Raw genomic sequence first — 22,829 nt, 5'->3', positions numbered from 1 at the left:
GAGAAATATGTGGGTGGATTGACTTTTGCATTTTTCTTGGTTTCCATTTTGTTTTGCAGGATTAATTGAAAACTTACACGACCTCATCATCACATTTTGTTTTGCATGCTTAATTGGAAACTTATACAACCTCATCATCTCATTTTGTTTATTTAGATAAGTTTGCTACAATTTCATTTGAGCTTTGCATCCTCTGTTTCATGTTGCTTCGAGCTACAAGTTAACACTTTACTTTAAGCAAATCATTCTTTGCATGCAAGCACCTTGAATTTCTAGCAAGCTTTAACTTAGTTTATTAATTTCTTGTTATTTAGCTTGGCAAATTGTTTCATGATCACTTGAGTACATTGCTTCATTTCTATGTTACATAGTTATCTTGAGTATTGAAGTATTATAAGTCACTGTCTACTTGAAAAAAAAAAAAATTCAAGCAATTTACTTGCATCATTTTATCAATTGTGCATGCAACACTTGTAAGCTAATTTACAATTATTTCTCCAATTGAAGTTATATTTGCAACGTATGTTGAGCACTCTCTCCTTATCTTGAAGCATTGCAAGTTAATATTTCTTTGGGAGAACTTACACGCATTCCATTTAGGCATATTAGCATAGCTTGCATCTCTAATTCAATTTACCTCCAAGCATAAGCTTGGTTGATAGACATCATAAGGTAAAGATTTTCTTGGAGAATTCTTCCAACTGCTGCAAATCAAGGTAAAGGTGTGTGACCTTGCAGTTATGAAGGTGGTTTGTCCCTTTGTAGGAATGAAGGCACACATGGCTCTTAAGGTTGAGGGGAAGGGGATCGTTAACCACTACTAGTGAGTCCTCAGCCCCTCTTCCTTATAGTCACCCCAATTTTTACCTTTTGGCAAGAGTTTGAAAAGGAGATCTCTCACTTAGAATAGGCATTTAGTCTAAAACTTACCAAGATAATTGCATCTAACCTTAGTTAAGTGCATATCATCTTAAAACACTTTACTTTCAAAGTATTTTACTTGCATTTATATCATGTACTTGTTATGATGAAAATCCATTGAAGTTATCATTTTGTTGAAGTATTTCATTGATCAAGTGCAATATCTTTTTGGGCAAGTAAAGCTTTGTTTCATTTCATTTTGCAAGTCATTTGCTATTTAACATGCTTTTGAATCATGAATGATAGAATCTTTGCTTAAAGCATTTCTTTAAGAGCAATTATATATCTTGCAAATTGATATCATCTTTTTCTAACATTCATTTGTTTTGCAGGATTACTTGGTGTTTCATTTCAAAGCATTTTATTTTTTGAGTAAGTGTTTATTATTTTGAAGCAATACTGAAGGCACTAGTTTTACATGCTCATCTTTGAATTATGTGTTTAGAATATCTTTCATTTCATATCTTGTATTGCTCATCATACTTGTTGAAACTTGCTCATAATCCTAAAGTAATCCAATTTGCCTTAACATCTCCTAGAAACTTCATATCTTTTTTTTATCTAACTTTTCATTAGGGACCACCCCCCTTAGCTTACCTAGAAGAGAGATTAAAAGGAGAGAGTTGGGAATAGGTGACAACCCCATCTCTTAGTATTGCCACCAACCACACCTTGTGGGGTTAAGGACTTTTTCTCACTAACTTAGGTGTGTCTGCAAGGCGGCAAAAACAATCCCAATGCCACACAATCTCTTGCATAAAGCCTCTCTCAAAACGAAGTCAAACGTCTTCCAATATCCTACAGAGCAACAAAAATCTTTCTAAGAGGAATGATGTGCCTCCTCAATGATAGCGCTTAGAGAGTGAAGATGTGGTCAATGGTCCAGTACACCATATTTGAACCCTGCATGTCTTCTACGTCTAGGTTCCACCTCTCAGTTTGATCCAAAAGCCACAATAACTCCTGTATTATTACATCATAGTCACCACAAGTGATCAACTAGGTTGGTTTAAGCAGAGGACATTGTCTCAGATACCAATACGGTTTGATTCTCACAAAAGTGGTTATCTCACCCCCACAAGGGTTGCCAAAAATAGTAGAATCATCACAGACAGTCGGATCAGGTGGCCTCGCGCCAACCTACAAATTTAATCCACAAACAATGTCCCACCTTCAGGTTGTAGCCTCAGGTTTCCAACATTCAGAATCTCAAATGAATCCTGTGAATGCATCTTCTATTCTTATTACATCATAATCATTGTACCCTAACATTACACCTTAATACATGATTGTCGTTTTTCCACGATTCTTGTGTCTAGGATAGAATCTTAAATCATTGACACTACCAAACCAAGAATCACAATGAAGCTACTTTGCACAGTGGAATATAAACAACAGTAAATCTACTAGTGCACAAAATATACACATCTTTTTACAATTTTACACAAGTACAACAACCCAACTTCGTTATGTTAATCAACTTGAATCATACAACAGTCTAGGGCTCCCGTACCAAGGATAATGGCCCTCATACATCCACTAATACAAGAATACAAACTAGGGCTTGAAGTCCGCCCATTGACAACCAATCTTCCCTCAACAAGATACTTTGACCATCTAGTTGTTGCATGCTCTCTCAGCGCCTCTTAATCGTACCCTGTGCCTACCCATTCCTTCGGCTCCCGATCTGCAACACCTGCCTCTATCAATGCTCTAAGTCCATCTGACCACTGAACCTCGGTTGTCAATCTGCTCTCTAGTTGTGCCTTAATCCATCAAAGGCACAATTCATCGAGACTCATGTCGAGTTATCCACAACTCCACTTGTGAACAACTATCAACTACCCACTATAGTCTTCCTGCTCCGCTCCAATGAAGACTAACATGGAGAAAAGGAGGGCTACCCAACTCCTGTGTAGATTTCCTTCTCCACATGCAAGTCAAGGGCTACAACAACTCTTTCTAGTTGCTTAGACCTTGAGCTCAATCATTCTACGACTCCTAGCAGCCCTTAGTCCATCAAGGCACTGCACTTAGGGCTCCACACTTGGACCCTCTCACGCTGCCCTCCAACAGACCAGGAGGTATCCAATACATGTTGTAGCATCTACTCCTAGTTAGGGCATCCAACCATCCAAGAAACCCCTCCTCTTGGCTGCCAACAAACTCCTCAAATCTGCCTCTCCAAGGACACCATCCACCTGCAAGTCACATCAACTCAAGAGGACGAACATACCTCCACCCTGCAACCTCCTGCTGCTCCTCTTGACACATGCAATGTTGATGATCATCTGCTCCTCTAGATGTCCTCAAAACTGCGGTCCAAATTCCTTTTGGAACAGCCTCATCCCTAGCAACAAAACACATCAACCAACCATACCTTTCTTTGTCCTGGACTTCTGTGCACTGTTGTCACGTCAATGGACTGCTTAGGGCTTCTAACAGTCCCCTCCTTGCCTTCCAAAAGACCTCCTACAGCTGCGGCCTCCTTGTCTCAACCTTTGTCCACAATCTGCTCCACTTCTGGGCTAATACCAGCCCCAAGTAACCCTTCTCGGCCCTCCTGTTCAAAGAAACAAGGCCTGCAGCCTAGCTGTGTCACCCAACAGCTCCACGACACCCTGCTTCAATGACTAGATGACCTGTGGCTTACCTGTACAGTCAATTGGGAGTTGCAGCCTGCTTGGAGGATGCGATACCACACACAAATTAACCCAAAACACAGCCCAGAACTCTCATAAGGCATGTGGCTGCCTCTCTGCACCAGCTCGGACCTCCTAGCCCATCACGAAGATGTCAAGCTGACCTTTCTCCAACTCGCACTTGTCCTCCTAGGCTGTGGCTAGCTTCAGACCACACAAACTATGTTTTTGTTGCACTTGGATATGTCACAAATGGAGGTAACTCCTCCTCAATATATACACTTCTATGGGTAAAACGTCAAGCCCTTTTTGGGGGCACCTTTAGGCTAGCCGACCTACAACTTTGACATTTAAGCCCATGCAATAATGCCCTTATAACTTCAAAAAATTCATAACTTTACTTCTACAACTCGGAATTGAGTGATTCCACTTGCATCTTTCTTGTCTCGATGTCCTCTATCATCTCAAGTTCTCAACCCATCACATGTAGAACTCTGCACTGGTTTTGCCCCAAATCCTTTGGGTACAAAACCCCCAACTTGTGTTCTAAGCCCACAATCTCACTTTTGGAGATCCTTCCTCCAAACCATCAATCCTCAAGGCTTGGAGTACCTCCCAAGCTACAAAATTCAACAATGATGACCTCAATAACTTAAAACTAATGACAGCAGCTAAGTATTATAAAATAAACACTACATTGTATAACACCCATTTTTATTGTTTGTTTCATTTTGAGCAACTCCCTATAGGTTTCTAAACTTCTCAAACTTTTCTTTGATGAGTGTCTTGGTAAAAATGCCTGGTATTTGATCTTGTGATCTGCAAAAATCGGCTCTCCTTCTATATTCTACACTTCTTCGTGATTTAATGATAATGAACTTCTATGTGTTTTGTTTTGAATAAAACATGCATTCCATGTTTTTATTGCACTCTGGTTACCACACTGCAAAATTGTTGGCTACATCTGTTGTAATTTCAAGCAACACAATATGCTGCACAGACAAACTGCCTCACAGGGTGCTCTGACTGCTGCTTTATATTCTTGAATCTACTTCTGTTAATGAAAGTGCAATAAAAATTTGTTTTCTGCTAACCCAAGAAACTATACCACTTCCAAAATAACAATAATAACCTGATATTGATATTCTTATCAACTCTCCCACACAATCTACATCTGGAGAAAATATTCAACCTGGAATTTTCATTCTCTTCAAAAAAAATTCCAAATTGCAAGGTACCTATGATATATGTAAGACTTGGACAATATACAAGGTTGATCAGACACATTCCTGGATTATAAGTAAATCAACCCAGAATCTCAAATTTATCCTGTCACAATTTTAGTCTGGTCTCCTCTATTCAATTGTGTGTCAGGAATTCTCCCTGCATTCATTATTAGGCATACAGTAGAGTGTAGACCAGTGCTCTACAAATACCGCATATCCTGTATGCTCTCAAAGAAGTAAAAGGAGAGATAGGTGTAGAAGGAAAATGGAGATTTATGGCCAATGGATCTTAAATTACTAGAAGACTTCATGTAACTATGACCAATCAAAAAATTACAACCACACATACATCCCAAGACCAAAATGTAAAGGCAAATGTGGAGTAACAAGGAAAAATTAGCATGAAATTATTAGAAGGTATCCCAAACAGTTAAATATCAAACCTGAAACTGATAATCGGAGCACTTGGTCTATCCTCCGGAGTGGGAAACTCAAATTTATAGCTGCACAGAACGTTGCAGAACTTATGAATAAGTTTACATTAGATGGCAGATGAAATTGGAAATATTTTCACCAGGATAAACAGGAATATAGGCCAAAACAGCAACAGGCAACAAAAAAGATGTGCAAAAGGAAAAAATGCTAGTAACACTGAATAGAAGCATACTCTGGATCGTTGACAACAGCATCCATATGACCAATGCGATCCAAAGCCTAAACCATCAACAAAGATGACCTCAAAGTTCATAAATTTATCACTTTGGTGGATACAGACCAAACAAATGCTACCAGCAATCATCATGAATGGCTTAATTCTAGGATAAAATAATGTATATCTACACAATTACAATAGTGTAGGTCAATGATGTAACAATGTCCAGTGTCCACTGACCAGCCTGAGAGCATAATTAACAATACCTTGATTCTTGACTGAACAAGTGAAGCTCTTTTTGCATTGTAACGGAACTTATCAATGAAAGCCTGGAAACAATAAACACAAGCAACTTATTTTATTCCTTGGGTAAATATCTCAGTATAAAATTAAAGATCACAACATGATAGACAAACGATCAATTATCAAACATTGCATGGGTGATAATAGTTGCAAGATTTTCATCGGAGTCAACTTATTTAACATATGGAAAAAATAAAAATCAACCTGCATGTGAGCCTTTGTGCGTTCATTTGACTCAAAAGCTTTTTGTTGATTGCGCAGTTGTTCATCTCAAGTTCTCTCAAAAGTATCATAGTCACCCTTGTAACTTATTAGCTTTTGCCCATGTAAATGTAAAATATCTGTAAGCACTTGCACCACACAGGACGCTAAAGCAATCAGTTATACCAGAAAGAAATCAATGGAACATTTAAGTGGTAAAAAAAAAAGAGATGTAAACTTCTTGTGTGTACAAGGATCCATTTACTCAATAGATCACAAAAGAAACACATATGCCTTTAAATTTTTTAATACTTCAGAAGCTGAATGGATTGAAATACCGTATTCAAGAATTCTCTAGCATGTGACACAACAATAAATGTTTTTGGCCATTTCACAAGATATGATTCCAGCCATAAAACTGCATGAAGATCAAGGTGATTCTGCACACACACAATATCATCACTATGAAATATAAGATTGAATTATAAAAAGCTAATATGGGTTGTTCAAACAGGGTTCCAAATTTCATGAAGTTCCAAATGACAAGAAGTAATAGGTCATTACAGTGGGTTCATCAAGTAAAAGCAAGTCGGGTTCTATAAAAAGAGCACGTGCAAGAGCAATCCTCATACGCCACCCTCCAGAAAAGGCCTTTGTTGGTTTTTGTTGCATATCTGGAGTGAAACTAAGTCCCTGCAAAAGTCACCATCAGTAGACAATAGATGTGACCAACACTTTGAAAAATCAAAATGGAATCCCCTATAACAAGAACAATCAACAAATTAAACTAATATGAGAAAATTACATCTCAGATATATTAAATCAGAAAATACGAAACACAAATAATCATTACCACAAGCTTTTATACACCACACTTACGGGAAAAGACAGATATTAACCAATCACCACATAACTTGGTTAGCGTGCCAAGAGTATAATATACTTATGTGCATTAGTCCACAGTTTCTCCATGTACAAGTATCTATCAATAGCATTCCAGTAGCTTTTGCTCTCGTATCTAGCAATGGCTTTCTGGTATCTCTTGCTCTTCATTTTCCTTGGTCCCTATCAGAATTTTACAAAACCATGTTCTAATTTTGATAGCTCATTTTAAATGGGAATTGAGGTTTCTCTCCAACTTGTAATTAAGAACTCAGATGAAATGCACAGTAAACTTTCTAAAGAAATAGCAAATCTAAAAAATAGCAAACTTTATTGGCCTGCTAATTCCTTTATGTAATAAAATGGGGCACTTTCACTATGTTCAGGGAACTTATCTTCAACATCATGTAAGAAATATTTAACTTCAAGATAAATCTCCACCCACCTGTTGCTTCCTATAGAAACTATTCATCAATTACTTTCTTCAACGTTATTCAACCTTTTGTTCTGAATATAAAATATATAAAAATAATGTAAACATAAATAATAATAAACAATCATAATAATGATTAATTGATTAGTATAGAAGAGGCATGTCTCTAAGAACATGACCATTCATGAAGGGGCACCTATCCAAGCATATAAGGAGGTCCTCATTTGTAACAATCTCATCATCATATTCTGTATTCATACATTTTATATATATATCCTCAATGGACATCTTCATATTCCAAGTGTTCTAGAGTATTTGACTTGTGAGTATGAACTTTGCTTGTAACATTTGGTATCAGAGCCTTGTTTTCCGATCCCAAACTTTGGCCATCAATTTTTCGTCAAGTTTGCAGTTGTTGCAATTGAGGCTTTTAGCCACAAAAAGTGTTGGAAGTTCTCCATTCTGCCGTCAAACTTTTGGCCATTAAAAGAAATATATATATATATAGAAGGCTTAAAAAAAATAATATATATAGATATACAAAAAAGCTTGTAGGAAAAAATTAAGAAAAAGTTAACATATAAAAAACAAAAAAAATTATACAAGGCAGAAAATAACCCGTGAAATATCAAGTCTAAGTTAAAAGAAATTGTGAATTATGGATGAAAGTGAAATGGAGACCAGCGATGGAAGATTTCCTAAAACTTATAGTAGAAGTGTTAGTGTGCTATTTAAAATCAAAAGATCACTTGCAGGAAAGGATATTATAATCTCTATCGATCCTACTTAAGGTAATAATTATGTTAGTATTGAATGTGCTAACAAATTAGTGATTCTTTAATCGAATATAATTGAAACAATGGATTCAATGGATAAAAAACAATATGACATAAGCAATCTACAACTAAGTATTGAAGATTATACCTTTATTTCGCAGTTCATCGTTAAAACCTTATTTTGTGACGATGGAGATATAATTCTAAGTTCGCCCTTGATGAAATCATTTGGATCCTTCATCCGAAATATGAAAAAGAAGTTTTTGACATTTTCATACAAAAAGAAAAAAATAACGCTACAAGATGTTACATTAAAGACAAATTCAGTAACACTAGAAACATAAAAGATATCTCAAAACTAAAAGTAATTCTTCAAGAAAACCAGAAGGCAATGCAAAATATACAAAAAGAAGTTGAAAAGATTATTGCAAAACAAGGTACAACAATTTATCGAGAAGGAAGCGTCGAAATCTTGAAATGTGAAAATTCAAGTTGAAGAAAAGGGAACAAATGCAGATCCCATTAACTTCACAGTTCAGACAAGTCCAAACCCAATTGAAGCCAAAACATACTCAGATGTTGCAGTTCAAACGATGAAAATTCCAAGCGAAGATGTTGTAACTAACTCAACAACACCCGTACCTCAAATAAATCGAGAAATCGCCACAAATAGGACAAGTGGGAAGCCAGATCATAAGAACTCGCTATTGACACCCAAACCATAAAGGCAGACATCTCAACTAGTCTGCAAATCCATATCACTCAAAGTCTCAGACCAGAGACAAGTGTCTTATGCTCCAAGGAATATCGATGTCACCAAAATTCAGTCTTGTGATAAAAATTCATCCAAAATATCTAGTAACCACAAAATTCCGGATAAGATTAATTTAGCACAGTTAGATCCCTTCTCAGTTCAACAATTTTATTATCACTCAAAGGATTTTATCATCTTGTATCAACGAAGATGACAAATCGAAGAATTCCAAAAGATGTGAATAGATTACAAGACAGAAAAAGAGATGGCATGCCTTGTCAACAATAAGCTATGAAGACAAAGCATTTCTGAAGAGGAAGGCAATGTTATGAATATAATATCTGCGTATACATAATGTAAATATAAATAATAATAAACAATCATAATAATGATTAATTAGTGATTAGTATAGAAGAGGCATGTCTCTAAAGTCATGACCATTTATGAAGGGGACCCTGCCTAGGTATATAAGTGGGCCCTCATTCATATTCCAAGCATTCTGCAGTATTTAACTTGTGAGTAAGAACTTTGTTCGTAACACCTTTCTTGCCCATTATATTGAAGCATGGGATCAACAATCTATTAAATTAAATGATATCTTAGTTCTGTCCTGTATAATTATACGTGACTTAAATAGTGTATTCAATAATATCCATAAGGGTTCACCCAAGTATTTGTATATAAACATGTGCACATAAATAAAATTATTTGTATAAAAATCATATATATAGTGAAAATTAAAAAAAATCATGTACGTTACTTTGTATGTTGACATGCTACTTACATGTATGTTTTGGGAGGCCTATAAGTTCTGCCATTTCAAGTTGGACCAACTATCAGGGGATTTTGGATGGGCAATCTCAGTATTCGTTGAACAGACAATGTCTAATTTACAAAGGGAGAAGGAAGTCTCCCTAGTTCTAGGACACTAAGAATTTTGTTATCCTTACCACATCATTCTTAAACTCTTAATTTCATTGACGTGAATGCATTTATCTTAAGGGTTGCTGTATACACTAAGCAACAGTTCTAAGAGTTCACTATTTTTATTAAGTCTAATTTATAAATATGACAAAAAATCATTGCTTTGCGTTGAATAAAACATGTTAAAATATTCTCAAGGATGGAATGCACCTTTAAAGTGTCATTTTACCCTGGAATTGTGAACACAGCTTGTTTCCAAGCTATGTAAGATATTTAGTCCATTTTTGTACAGATTCAAAACACATTAGCCTCTTATGTATGACCATATATAGCAGTTAATATAGACATGAGATCATTTCTTCATCGTCTTCTTACTATTTGACTGATAGTATATGAGGCCCAACTTATTAAAATTTCCTCTGTGTAGGATTCGACAGCCAACATCATTATAAGAAATACAAATATAGCTCATACTTATTACCAATAGTGTGTTTATGCTTTGATCATGGTATGGCTCTCAAAATAGTACACAATCTAAGCTTGCATCCATGCTTGCTCTAAGCAAAAAAGCCACACACGGTCATATTCACAAAGATGGGCTTATATGTGGCTTCCTTGAAAGCAATTGGGAAATATCGCATTTTTCTTATATACAATTTTGTAAGTCATAAAAATGTTGTGACAAATTAATTTTGTAGCAATGCAATGAACTATTAGCATAATTGCCAAGAGACATGGGTACAGATCCAGGCACGACATTTTTGAAATCTGGAAATGAGGGGAGATGGGTACAGATATGGGCAACAGGTAATAGTATGATATTTTTGAAATCTATGTACGAGGAGACATAGGGCATATGCCTATACAGATATTTCAAAGGATATGTCAAATTTTAAAAGCATAATCACATAAAATAATGAATGTAAAAACAATTCAAATTTCAACCAATATCATGATTCATAACCATAAATATCATGTAATGGCACATTATTCAAATAATGAAGTTAGATAGGTATGTCAGTGTCCAAAAATATTATAGAGTCCAAGGCTCTAGAGTCTAAACTATAGTGTGTATTATATATAATGGCACATTATTCAAATAATGAAGTTAGATGGGCATTCAGTGTCCAAAAAGATTATAGAGTCCAAGGCTCTAGAGTCTAAAGTTTAAACTACAGTGTGTGTGTGTGTGTGTATATATATATATGAGACACAAAACTTTAAAGTTTAGAATTATGCATGCCTATACAGATATTTCAAAGTATATGTCAAGTTTCAAAAGCATAATCACATAAAATAAAGAACACGGAACATGCTCTCCAAGAACTCGTCCCTTCAACTTTAGTTGGGGATCATTTGTAATGGGAGGTATATCAGTGAGACCATCTAGTTCTATCTCTTAATCTGCACAAATGACATCATCATTGAAAGTGTCCCATTTCTCAGAAGGACCATCCTTGTACCCCAAATCTTTACAAGAAAGCAGTCGAAGGGTGCTATGAATCTATACTAGGTTCTAACCCAGGTTGGTTCCTCTTTGAAAAGTAGATAAAACAGTAAGTGCTCCAATTCCTCTCACATGAAGAGGAACTAGCTACCTGTGAGAGTAAACACATGGCAAATGTAACTCATATGAATCATGCCCACAGAGAGACCACCAATCCATTGGGTCCTTTGTTCTAGGCCTATCCTGTAAAGTTTCAATCTTCCAAATAGACCTCATCTGGATGAAAACCATGCAAATTGGTCCCTTAGAGTAGTTGCCTCCTCACCTGTAGGACACACTTTCTTCATTGCAGTGAAGAACCCCTTCATTACCTCTCTATCAACAGAGGGAGGCCTCTTCCTAACCCTTTCAGTGTCATACCATTTAGGCTTTAAGGCACAAGAAGCCATATGGAGAGGCATGTTTAATTTGTTCTGTTCATCATATATTTTTTATCTTTATTTTTCCATGAAAGCAAGGATCCCTCTTGTCTGTTATGCCCTTAATTCTCTCACGATTTGAATCAATGTTTACATAAACATCACCCAAGCATGGACTTTCTATCCACATAGCAGATCATACCACAAATAGGCTCAATGAATCAACATTATATTTGACATAAACCTAAAAAACCATTAAGGATCAAATCATGTTACTTCCCTTGTAGCATCAGAGTTAGATAGCCTCCATGAAGCCCAGTTGTCACTAACCACAATGGAACATCGTACACCTTTAACTTCAAAAAGATGATTAAGAAGAATGAAAAATGAAGCAAACTGTGTATGTGAAAGTTTGAGCGAGTCCTTTTTTATCAAAATTTGCAATAAATTGTTTGATGGCGATGATTGTATATGAACATCCATATCCTTTTCTCATCTTCAATTAGCATTGCCATCTAATCAAATTTTCCAATGTCCTTAAGTTTATTATTCAATGCATACACAGCACACACAATCCAAAATACATCCGTGTACAGTTATTGAATAATTAAACCTGCAATTTTGCAAACTGGAAGTGCATCTGTAATAACCTGACAACATTAGATGCTCCCACCTCCTCAATGGCATCACATAGCTGCTCCTTCAAAAATGCACTGTTCTTCTCACCCTAAACAACCAATTGCCCTTAAGAAAAAAGGGCTTGTAATAGAAAACATAATGAATTTTAGCACAGGAGAACTATGTCTATCAGTCCAACCATCCATCACAATACTACACCCATCAATAGCTCATGCTACTTTGATTGGTGACATTAGCTTCTCCAAACAAGATTTTTCTTTGTCAAACATTACTGCTTGGATTTTCCCCAGCAAGGCCATTATTAATGGAATGGGCCATCTCCTCAAAATATGATGATCAAGCAGCATTGAAGGAGATTGCAAATGCAAAGAAAAATTGCAATAGCAAGATCAATACCTTTTCTACTTTTAACATTAAACACACTTACAAATTACAAGGGATCTTTAATTTCATGGCTTTTTATGAGACATAACTTCCATTACAGGTTGTGCTAAGGACTTAAAATCAGCAGTTGTCTCATCATCATCATCCACATCTTCTAAATTAATCTCAGGTCCACTTGGTCATGAAGCATGAGAACTATCTATGGTTGTCAGAAGAGACACTTTCCACTCCACTATTTCTTGTTCCCTCACAGCGTCCAATCTCCTCTTCCTTAGCCTCACAAGAATCCAGTCCTTTCCATGGAGTCGTGTAAGATAAACCTGATATATCAGCACCAATAAGATGGCCTTCGATTTCGGTCCTCCTCAAAGAAATCAGTCACAAATATCAGTCCCTATGGAGTCAATCCCAGCAGTGCCTCTTAATGATATGATCCAGTCTTCTGAGGGGATTTATCTTCGGCTCCAGCGTGTGACCAGTTTGCACCAGTAGTAAATCTCAACCCCTATCAGCCTCAGACACAACCACCAGCAAGGATATAATCCCAATCTTCACCTCTGTGGAAGATAACCAGCAATAGCTCCTCAAACTCAGCCCAAACCAGAATATATATCTCTGAACACATCCAGCAAGAAAGGGAGGCTCACAGTTTTGATATGTTAAGGGAATCTGTTCTTTTCATGCCCAGAATTTCTCTACCACAGGTATACATGCCCAGAAATAAATCTGATAAGGATTTTGGCCTCTTCACCAAGGCAGTTCGACCTCCTCACTAGTAAACTCGCCCAGAAGGGAAGAGTAGTAATACGCCCCTCTTTTTACGAAGGAAAATCGACCCTCCAGACAAGTTACACGCTCAGGAGATTACTATGGACCCCTATCAGATGTAACTCATCCCCAATGTTAGTTTATGTAGCATTGGATGTGCTCTAGCCACGAAATTTGGTGGAGAGGCTAGAATACATGAGATCTCCAAAACCCAGAAATCGTTTATGAAAATTCTGCCTAGAAATGACTTAATTAGATTATTAAGCAATTTTTAAATATTTCCTAAGTCTAAACTTAGGGAATATGGTTCATTAATCAGTCTTAATTAAGTCAAGGTGAGAATCATCTAGAAGCTTACACGGATCAATCTAGAGATGATCCTAGCCATTTTAATCTTCGCTGTTGGTGCTCCAAAAGAGGATTATAAGAGGAGATCAACGTGGTGATGGAGAGATCATCTGAGAGCACCATAAGTTTGATTCCTTGGTAGATCAATTTCCAGAGTAGCAGTAGTCAGTTGCCGAAGAGAGCCAAAGATTGAAGCAGTGAGTGAAGGGCAGAGATAGTGAGGCTAGAGGAAGTATTATAGATCCAATGAGTGCATTTGCAGAGAAGCAGAAGAGCCACAGAGAAGCTAACGCATGCGCAGCGCAGCAGCTTCTAGAGGCATGTTCGATTTGCTGAGAGAGATTGACGTCTTCAATTCCAGAGGTCGGGAAGGAGTCCCAAAGTGCCAGAGAAGCATCTTTCCAGCCAGTAGAGGGCAAAACGACTTCATCTGAGACCAATCAGAGGCTTGGCGTCAAGCAGGTTGCGCAGAGCAACACAAAGGTTGACACAGAGGCTTCAGGAATCCGAGATCTCTGAAGGCAAGTTGTGTCGACAATTGCCTATAGGTTGAGAAAATTCCTCATTAGATTTTTGCTAGTAATTTGCTCTGTAGGATTGCCAGATTTCGGCATCCAATTGTACTCAAAATTTCTCACTACTGCATCATAATAAAACCCTCAGCAACAGCATCGGTTTTCCCAAGTTGGGTTTTTCCGAGGACATTTGTCCAAAAATAATTGCGTTAATTTTATGTGTGTTTGCTAGTGTTTCTAAGTTTCCAATGCATTATTTTTCTACAGAATTTTATTTGTGAAGGTTGCAGTGTATTTATTTCGATATTTGTCGTAGCAGATAAATTGTTAATTAATTAACAATTAGGAGAAATAATATCAGTTGCTGCAATAGGGTTCCAGTTTGGAATTTTCACATGGTATCAGAGCGCAGTTGATCAGCCGGAGAGCTCAGAGGCGAAAAGAAGGAATTTCACTGCTCAGTGTGGGTAGCAGGCCGAAATTCCCAAGGGCAGCGCAGTCTTTTGCCAGGAGACCGAGTTGCTTGAGGAAGACTGATTTTTTCTGAGAGAGAGGCAGAAAAATTCGATCCTTGCAGATCGAGTGATTCCAGAGGCAGAGGGAGCAGCTCAGTCATTTCGTTGAGCAGATCTCTAGTTGTACGCAGAGGTTTTTGCAGCAGTTCGCTAGAGCAGAACCAGCGCTGGGGTGGAAGAGAGAAGAGCACATACAGAGGGAATATTTTCCTCAGGGAACTCCTAGTCTCAAGAAGTTTGTTTTTCCTTGCAAATCAGCAGTAGTTGTGAGCAAATCTTCTCACTCAAAAAGGGAGTGTGAATAGTCAAGCAGAAGGAAAGAATAAGTTTTCAACATTTCGTTGAGATGGCCACTGTTGGGCTTCGTGATCTGGACAGGTTGGATGGAACTTCCATCTACGTCATCTGGAAGGCAAGGATGTCCTTTCTTCTACATGAATATGGCTTGAAAGCCCATATTGATGTTGTAGTGGCAATTCCTCGGGATGCAAATCAACAGAAAGAATACAAGAAGAAGATGGCACGGGCGAAGCGAATGATCTTGGATGGAGTCCAGGATCATGTTGTCTCACATATAGCTAGCAAAGACATTGCCAAACAGATGTAAGATGCTCTCTCCAAGTTGTACCAAGGAAATTCCAAGAAGCAGAACATGTACCTAGAAGAGAAGTTGAGACTCATCTGGATGCAGAAAGGGGAAGGCATAGACCCCTTCCTTACCAGACTTCAGGAGGTCCAAGACCAGCTGTCAGTTGTTGGGGCAACGCCTCAACCCCGAAGCTAGTGTGATTGGAACTCAATAGAGTCTCAGAGGATTGGCAGGTCTTTGTCCAAAGCATATTGGGGCAAAGATAGGCAACCAGACTGGGATAGAAAGTGGGTAGATTTGCAGCAAGAAGAGTTGAGATGAGCTCTACTAAAGAGCTCCATCAGTGGCAGCAGCAGCAGATAGAAGACGGTGAAGGAGGAGGATAATGTGGCCCTCCCATCGAACGGTCCTAGTCAGGGTCAAAGGGAGCAGAGAAAGAAGAAGAAGGACATGTCAAAGGTCAAGTGCTTCAGGTGTGGTGAGCTCGGTCACTACAATACGCAGTGTCCTCTCAAGAAGAAGGACAAGGAAGAGAAGCAAGACAAACAAGTAGCTTGAGTAGAGATCGACAGGCTTTCCTCCAAGCTGGAGAAAGACTTCGCTATGTTTGTCGATATACCTCCATGAGTGAGGTGGGGTGACTTGGTGTTGTAGCCCCAAAGCGCTACAAATAGGCAGGATCTTTGAGGAGTCCACCTCATGGATCATTACCCTGCTTTGGGGGCCCACATTATTCAGTAGTAGGATGGATCAATGGCAGTTGATGCAGTCAGTACTAGAGTGATAGTTGCAGACTAGTAACAACCAGATGTTGAGGAGCGCAGTGCAGTGTTGACAGTAGAACAAATGGCTCAATGCAGAGTTGGTAGCAACGCAAACTCTTCACTGACAATGCAAATGCTAGTAGCATTCAGAGACTCGGGAGACAGATGCATCATACTGAACATAGATGATTCAATATTTTGGATGCCTTTCAGCTGTAGATGTTGTAGTTGCAACATCAACAAATGAGAGTGAGTTGCAGTGCAAACGCAATGTTGGCAACAGTATGGCAGTGTCAGCAACAACACAGATGCAGCATATATCAGAGTTGTGAAGTGGTTGGTGGGCAGTATGACCAGACATCAACAGCGTGATAAGGGATGATGTAGAGACAGTGTGTTCTGGAAGGGAGTGAGCACTAGAACACATTTCTCACTAAGAGGGAGTGTTAGTTTTTGTAGCATCGGATGTGTTCTAGCCACGAAATTTGGTGGAGAGGCTAGAATGCATGAGATCTCCAAAACCCAGAAATCATTTCTGGAAATTCAGCCTAGAAATGACTTAATTACATTATTAACCAGTTTGTAAATATTGCCTAAGTCTAAACTTAGGGAATATGATTAATTAATCAGTATTAATTAAGTCAAAGTGAGAATCATCTAGAAGCTCACACGAATCGATCCAGAGATGATCCTAACCATTGATTGTGTTTTAATATTGGTCGTTGGTGCTCCAACAGAGGATTATAAGAGGAGATCGATGTGGTGATGGAGAATACACTTGAGCAGTTCAATTTCTTGGGATCATCTAAGAGCACCAGAAGTTTAATAGTAGCAGCAGTCAATTGTCGGCGACAGCCAAAGATTGAAGCAGTGAGTGACGGGCAGAGACAGTGAGGCTAGAGGAAGTATTCCAGATCCAGTGAGTGCATTTGTAAAGAGGCAGAAGTGCCACAGAGAAGCTGACACAAGGGCAACATAGCAGCTTCTAGAGGCAAGTTCGATTTGCTGAGAGGGATTGACGACTTCAATTCCAGAGATCGGGAAGGTGTCCCAGAGTGTCGAAGAAGCATCTTTCTAGCCAGCAGAGGGGAGAACGACTTCATCAGAGACCAGTGAGAGGCTTGACGTCAAGTAGGTTGCGCAGAAGTTGACGCAGAGGCTTTAGGAGGTCGAGTTCTCTGAACGCAAGTTGTGTTGGGGATTGACTGTGCGGTGAGGAAATTCCTCACTAGATTTTTGCCAGTATTTTTCTCTATACGATTGCCATATTTCGGCATCCAATTGTACTCAGAATTTCTCACTGTTGCATAATAATAAAACCCTTAGTTGTTGCACCAGTTTTCCCAAGTTGGGTTTTTCTGGGGACTTTTGTCCAAAAATAATTGTGTTAATTTTGTGTGTGTGTGCTAACATTTCTCACTTTCCAGCGCATTATTTTTCTGCAGAATTTTATTTGTGAAGGTTGCAATGTATTTATTTCGATATTTATCATAGCAAATAAATTGCTAATTAATTAACAATTACGAGAAATAATATCAGTTGCCGCAATATGGTTCCAATTTGGAATTTTCACACCCAATGATAGAAATACGACCCCAACAAAAGGAAAACTCGTCTAGTAGCAAAGATGAGGAGATTCGATCTCCTTTCTCTTCAAGAAATTCTCGTCCCAACTATAGAACTTCGTCGAGCAAGGAAAGGAAAGGATTTGGGCCCTGTTTAAGCTCCAAAACTCCTCCAATGGCACAAAAAAATTGATCTCCCCTAGTTGTATGAGATTTAGCTATCAAATAAACCCTAGCAGCTAAGTCACATGGTTCAAGTTCGAGTTCGCGTTCGACAATGATTAGTTCAAGTTCAAGTTTGAATATTTTGATGAGGTTCGGATGAGGTTCACCATTAGGTTCATCTATATACATTTTCTATATATGTACCTAAATTAAGTTTAAAATGAAATATAGGATAAAATAATAAGATATCAACATCAATAAACATAAAAAAACACTATCACGAACATGGAAATTGCAAGGATAGATTACAAGCTTGAGTTGTGACATGAGGTTATAAGTTTTGATCTATGGACTTGGTCAACGACTATGAGGTTCATCGAACCTTAAAAAAAATTTAAGGTTCACCAATATTCGAACCTCAAGGTTGAAGTTTGACAAACCTTGTGACATAGCATAGTAGTGACTTGATACTTGAAATCTTCATGGGTATCTCCCAGTCTATCACAATGGGATGGGAAATATCTAATGAAACAATAAAATCAACTAATAACACTAGAATACCTCTTTATCTCCCAAAAGTCTTCTTTTCCATGAAGTGCAGTTTGGAAATTTGTGTGATTTCACTCCTTGAACTGGCTAGAGTGTCTAGTTTCAACACTGAAACTAGCTATGGCGGCTAGGTTTTCCAAACCCTAAGCTTCTCCTTAAGGAAACTCTCCAAGAGCTCTTTTCTCCAAAAGCTCAGATGCACGAATGAATGAATGAGGAGAGACCCCTTCATTTCCCTTGAATAGAATTTCATTTCTGACCTTTCTAAAGTGACTTTCTAAAAATAGAAATTCATGTATATCTTTGCAACCATGACTTTCCAAAAATAGTAAATCACCTTCCATCAATTCGTAATGATATATACATGATGGAAAATCACTTGTCCTTAATCAATCTCAATTGTTTAATTTTTAACTTAATCATCAATATCATTATTATTATTACTATTATTCTCTTTATGATATTATTATATTATTATTAAAAAGAAATTCAAGTTTCTCAATCATGTCATATATAACTCCCCTCAACCAATGCATATGTTGCTTTCTCTCTCTTAATGGATTCATTTATCTCTCTCCTTAATGCTCTTACGCACCTCTTACACTCTCTTACACACTTTAATGACTCGTCATAAAAAGATTCCTCTTACACCTCTTTAATGCATAAGTTACACTTCTCTCCTAAATGCATACGTTACACTCCTCTCCTTTATGGCATAAATTACACTCCTATTTTGGCATACGTAACTCCTTCTCAAGGCAGAGGAGTTACTCCCTCATGAATTCGACGCCCTTGCTCTTCCTATATATTTGTGTCTCTCATCCTCACTTGATACACTTAAGTGTGCTTGTAAAAGCAAAATTCGAACTTGAGAAAGAGAGAGTTGGAGATTCTAGAGGGAGATTGAGAGAGAGAAAAAGAGAGTCTTGAAGAGAAAGAGTAGATCTTGGAGAGCCAAAGTGATTCAATGTTTGCATTAGCTACTGCTATCAAAGATCTTCTTTAGATTTGGGTAAACTTCTTCCTTCTCTCATTGTACTTTGTATCTCTATTGAACAATTGATTGCTAATAGAAGAAGTTGTTGGAAATACTTAGAGGGGGGGCCGGGGGGTGGGTGAATCAGTGTTCCTTTCCAATTGTTCTTTTTATCAGTTAAATCATTTATATTTAAAAACACACAATGAACAACAGGAATAAATGCTTTTATTAATATAATCTTTACAATAGATCAAGTACAATGTATATAGGGCTTCAACCAGTTGCAAGCACCAACATGGACTTTTTATGAGGCTCTAACCTCCAGGGCACCAACCCTGTCTTGTCAAGGCACCAACCTTGGATTTAGGAACACCAACTCCAAGGACACCTATCCTTCTGCTATATATTGTCTAGATATGTTTGGTAGTTATTCTCTGCTCCCAACCCTACTGGACCTACGACTTACTTTTGTCCTCCTGCTCACACATCTCTCTCTCGATCTTCGGCTTCTTTTGTACCTTCATCATCTGCCAGACCTTTGGTTTCTCGACCTTTCGACTTCTTCTTTCATTTGCTTGACCTTTCGGCTTCCTCTGTTCCTTCAAGTTCACGAACTGTTACCTCTTCTCTGTGATAGATGCCCAAGATACATTACCCATATGGAGATCCCACGTGCCATGTCATCACCTTAATCGCAATCGGCGGTTTACCATCGTTACATTTCTTCAAGACTTGTGATATGCGATATTCCAATAAGTTATGTCATAGTGGTGCAGTTGGGTCCACCATAATATCGCAATCGCAATTTTTACTGTGACATCCATTTATGAATTGCGATATGAAAGTTCTGACACAGCGGATGCAATATTCAATAGGGCGTGTTATAATGGAGCAATCGGGTCCGTAATAATATCGTGTTCAGAGGTTTTAACGTGACAAGACTTTAAACACTTGTGGTATGGCAGATGCGATATTTCTTTAAGATGTATTATAATGGTGCAGCGGGTCCACAATGTTATCTCAATCGACAGTTTGCGGGACTTCAACTGCCACATAGATTAAAAACCGGCATTAACCCCCGCAGTTGACCGTGATCTAAGGGTTGACTATGAGATCGACGACTAGGATTGGGTGCAGGACTTCAAGCACGATCAAGGAAGTCTGTACTTTCCTACCCCTGCTCGTCCAATATGTTAACTCCTTTGATACTTTGCAATACTCCTCTGTTATCGTTGTTCAATTGTTGTTCAATTGCTCCTGTTCAATTGTTGGTCAATAGAAGTCAATTGACCTCCTGCGTCAATTGTTGTTCAATGTTCAATCAACCTCCTACATCATTTGTTGTTCAATTGATGTTCAATCGATCTCCTGCGTCATTTGCTGTTCAATTGTTGTTCAATCGACCTCCTGCGTCATTTGTTGTTCAATCGACCTCCTGCGTCATTTACTGTTCAATTGTTGTTCAATCGACCTCCTACGTCATTTGTTGTTCAATTGTTGTTCAATCGACCTCCCGCATCATTATATCATCATATATCAAACTTTCATCACTATGAGCATTATGATCAATGGGCATCAATGGACAATCATTGTATCAAAGAATTTGCCATCACAAACACTGTTATATTGACATCAATGACAACCTAGAATAACAATCTCCCCCTTTGTCATTGATGGCAATATTTTTCTTCTCTCCCCCTTTGACATCAATGGCAAAGGAGTGCACAAGGACTCCCCCTGTCGAACTGCTCCCTCTGTCATGCAACATCTTTATGAATCAACTTAATGTGATGCTAAAGAAATAACCCCCATCTTTTGACGAAGATGTTCAAATGCTTCTCAAGGAAGAGGTTTTGTGAAAATATCAGCTATCTGCTCCTTAGTATTGATATATTCCAAGATGATGTTTGTTCAGCTACTTGTTCACGAAGGAAATGATACTTGATTGGTATATGTTTGGTCTTTGAATGCATCACTGAATTTTTGTTGAGGTCGATAGCACTTGTGTTATCACAATAGATGGTGATTGGTTGATTTGTACCTATGTTGACATCTTTCAGAGCTTCCTTCATCCATAATATTTGAGTACAACAATATGCAACAGCTATATACTCGGCTTCAGCTGTAGATAGTGATATGGATGTTTTTTTTTGCTGAGCCAAGATACTAGACAATCTCCCAGGAAGAATGCACTTCCACTAGTACTTTTCCGATCGTCAACACTTCCGGCCCAATCAGCATCGGTGTATGCAGTCACAGTAAGAGTTGAGATCTTAGGGTACCAAAGACCGAAATCAGGAGTTCCTTTCAAGTATCTGAGAATTCTTTTTATAGCCAACAAATGGGATTGTTTAGGAGCTGATTGAAATCTTCCCACCATTCCTACTACTTGCATAATGTCGAGTCTCGCATCAATTAAGTATAGAAGGGCTCCAATTATTGACCTGTAATGAGTTGCATCTACTGGAGGAGAATCATCATCTTTGCTTAATTTGCAATCTGTGGTCATAGGTGTGCTCATGGGTGCACAGTCTTCCATTCCATATCTTTTAAGCATGTCTTTAAGATATTTGGCTTGAGATATGAACATGCTTGTTGTGGTTTGAGATACTTGTAGTCCAAGAAAGTAAGATAACTCTCCTATCATCGACATCTCGAACTCTTTTGACATATTTTGAGCAAACTCATGGCTCATCTCATCATTATTACTAGCAAAAATCAGATCATCAACATAGACAAGTGTGACTAGTAACTTATCCTCATCCGTCTTTATGTAGAGATTACTTCCTGCCACACCTTTCTTGAAGCCTTGTTGTTGTAGATAGTGATCCAATCTTGCGTACCAAGCTCTAGGAGCTTGTTTCAACCCATATAATGCCTTTTTCAACTTACAAACAAAGTATTTTCCTTCTGCTAGATTAAACCCTTCTGGTTGCTCCATGTAGACTTCTTCCTTGAGTTCCCCATTCAGAAATGCTGATTTTACATCCATTTGATAGATTTTAAATCCTTTTGAGCAAGAAAATTCCAAGAACATCCTTATAGCTTCCACACGAGCTATTGGTGCAAAAGTTTCTTAAAAGTCAATTCCTTCAATTTGTGAATAACCTTTACAAACAAGCTTTGCCTTATTTCTGATGATTTGTCCATCTTCATTCATTTTGTTTTTGAACACCCACTTGGTTCCAGTTACATTTTTATCCTTTGGACAAGGTACCAGCTCCCATGTCTCATTCTTCTCGATTTGAGACATTTCTTCTTCCATGGCTTTTACCCAATGAGGATCCTTGCTTGAGTAAATGTTTTTGGTTCTATCATGGATAGAAGAGCAACATCATTTTTCTTTCGTGTACTTCTCATCCTTCTTCGGGTTTGCATCCCTTCATCTATATTGCCAATAATCTTCTCTTCTGCGTGATGTTTTTGGAGAAAATTCATCTTTGAAGGGGTTTGAGATGGTTCTTTTTCC

General features: G+C 38.0%; 2 protein-coding genes across 2 annotated transcripts in view; both read right to left on the bottom strand.

Moving 5' to 3' along the window:
• The window catches only part of LOC149150402 (ABC transporter F family member 3-like), a 189,169-nt gene extending 183,081 nt beyond the window's left edge, over positions 1–6,088 (bottom strand). Inside the window, exons 1-4 of the mRNA XM_089438047.1 lie at positions 5,949–6,088; positions 5,708–5,770; positions 5,457–5,503; positions 5,233–5,292 (exon numbers count right to left, since the gene is read on the bottom strand). Of these exons, the coding sequence (XP_089294173.1) occupies positions 5,233–5,292; positions 5,457–5,503; positions 5,708–5,770; positions 5,949–5,954 (176 nt within the window). The 5' untranslated portion in view covers positions 5,955–6,088. The remainder of the gene's footprint in view (positions 1–5,232; positions 5,293–5,456; positions 5,504–5,707; positions 5,771–5,948) is intronic.
• The window catches only part of LOC149150401 (ABC transporter F family member 3-like), a 183,165-nt gene continuing 166,375 nt past the window's right edge, over positions 6,040–22,829 (bottom strand). The window contains exons 6-8 of the mRNA XM_089442782.1: positions 6,510–6,638; positions 6,258–6,385; positions 6,040–6,112 (exon numbers count right to left, since the gene is read on the bottom strand). Coding sequence (XP_089298908.1) covers positions 6,040–6,112; positions 6,258–6,385; positions 6,510–6,638 — 330 coding nt within the window. The remainder of the gene's footprint in view (positions 6,113–6,257; positions 6,386–6,509; positions 6,639–22,829) is intronic.

Source organism: Pinus tabuliformis, chromosome 9, assembly GCF_031772625.1.
Source record: "Pinus tabuliformis cultivar Carrire ecotype Pingquan chromosome 9, CPIR1, whole genome shotgun sequence".
NCBI classification, from domain to species: Eukaryota; Viridiplantae; Streptophyta; class Pinopsida; order Pinales; family Pinaceae; genus Pinus; species Pinus tabuliformis.
Note: the sequence above shows the minus strand (reverse complement) of the source record. Positions and strands in the feature narration are given on the sequence as shown.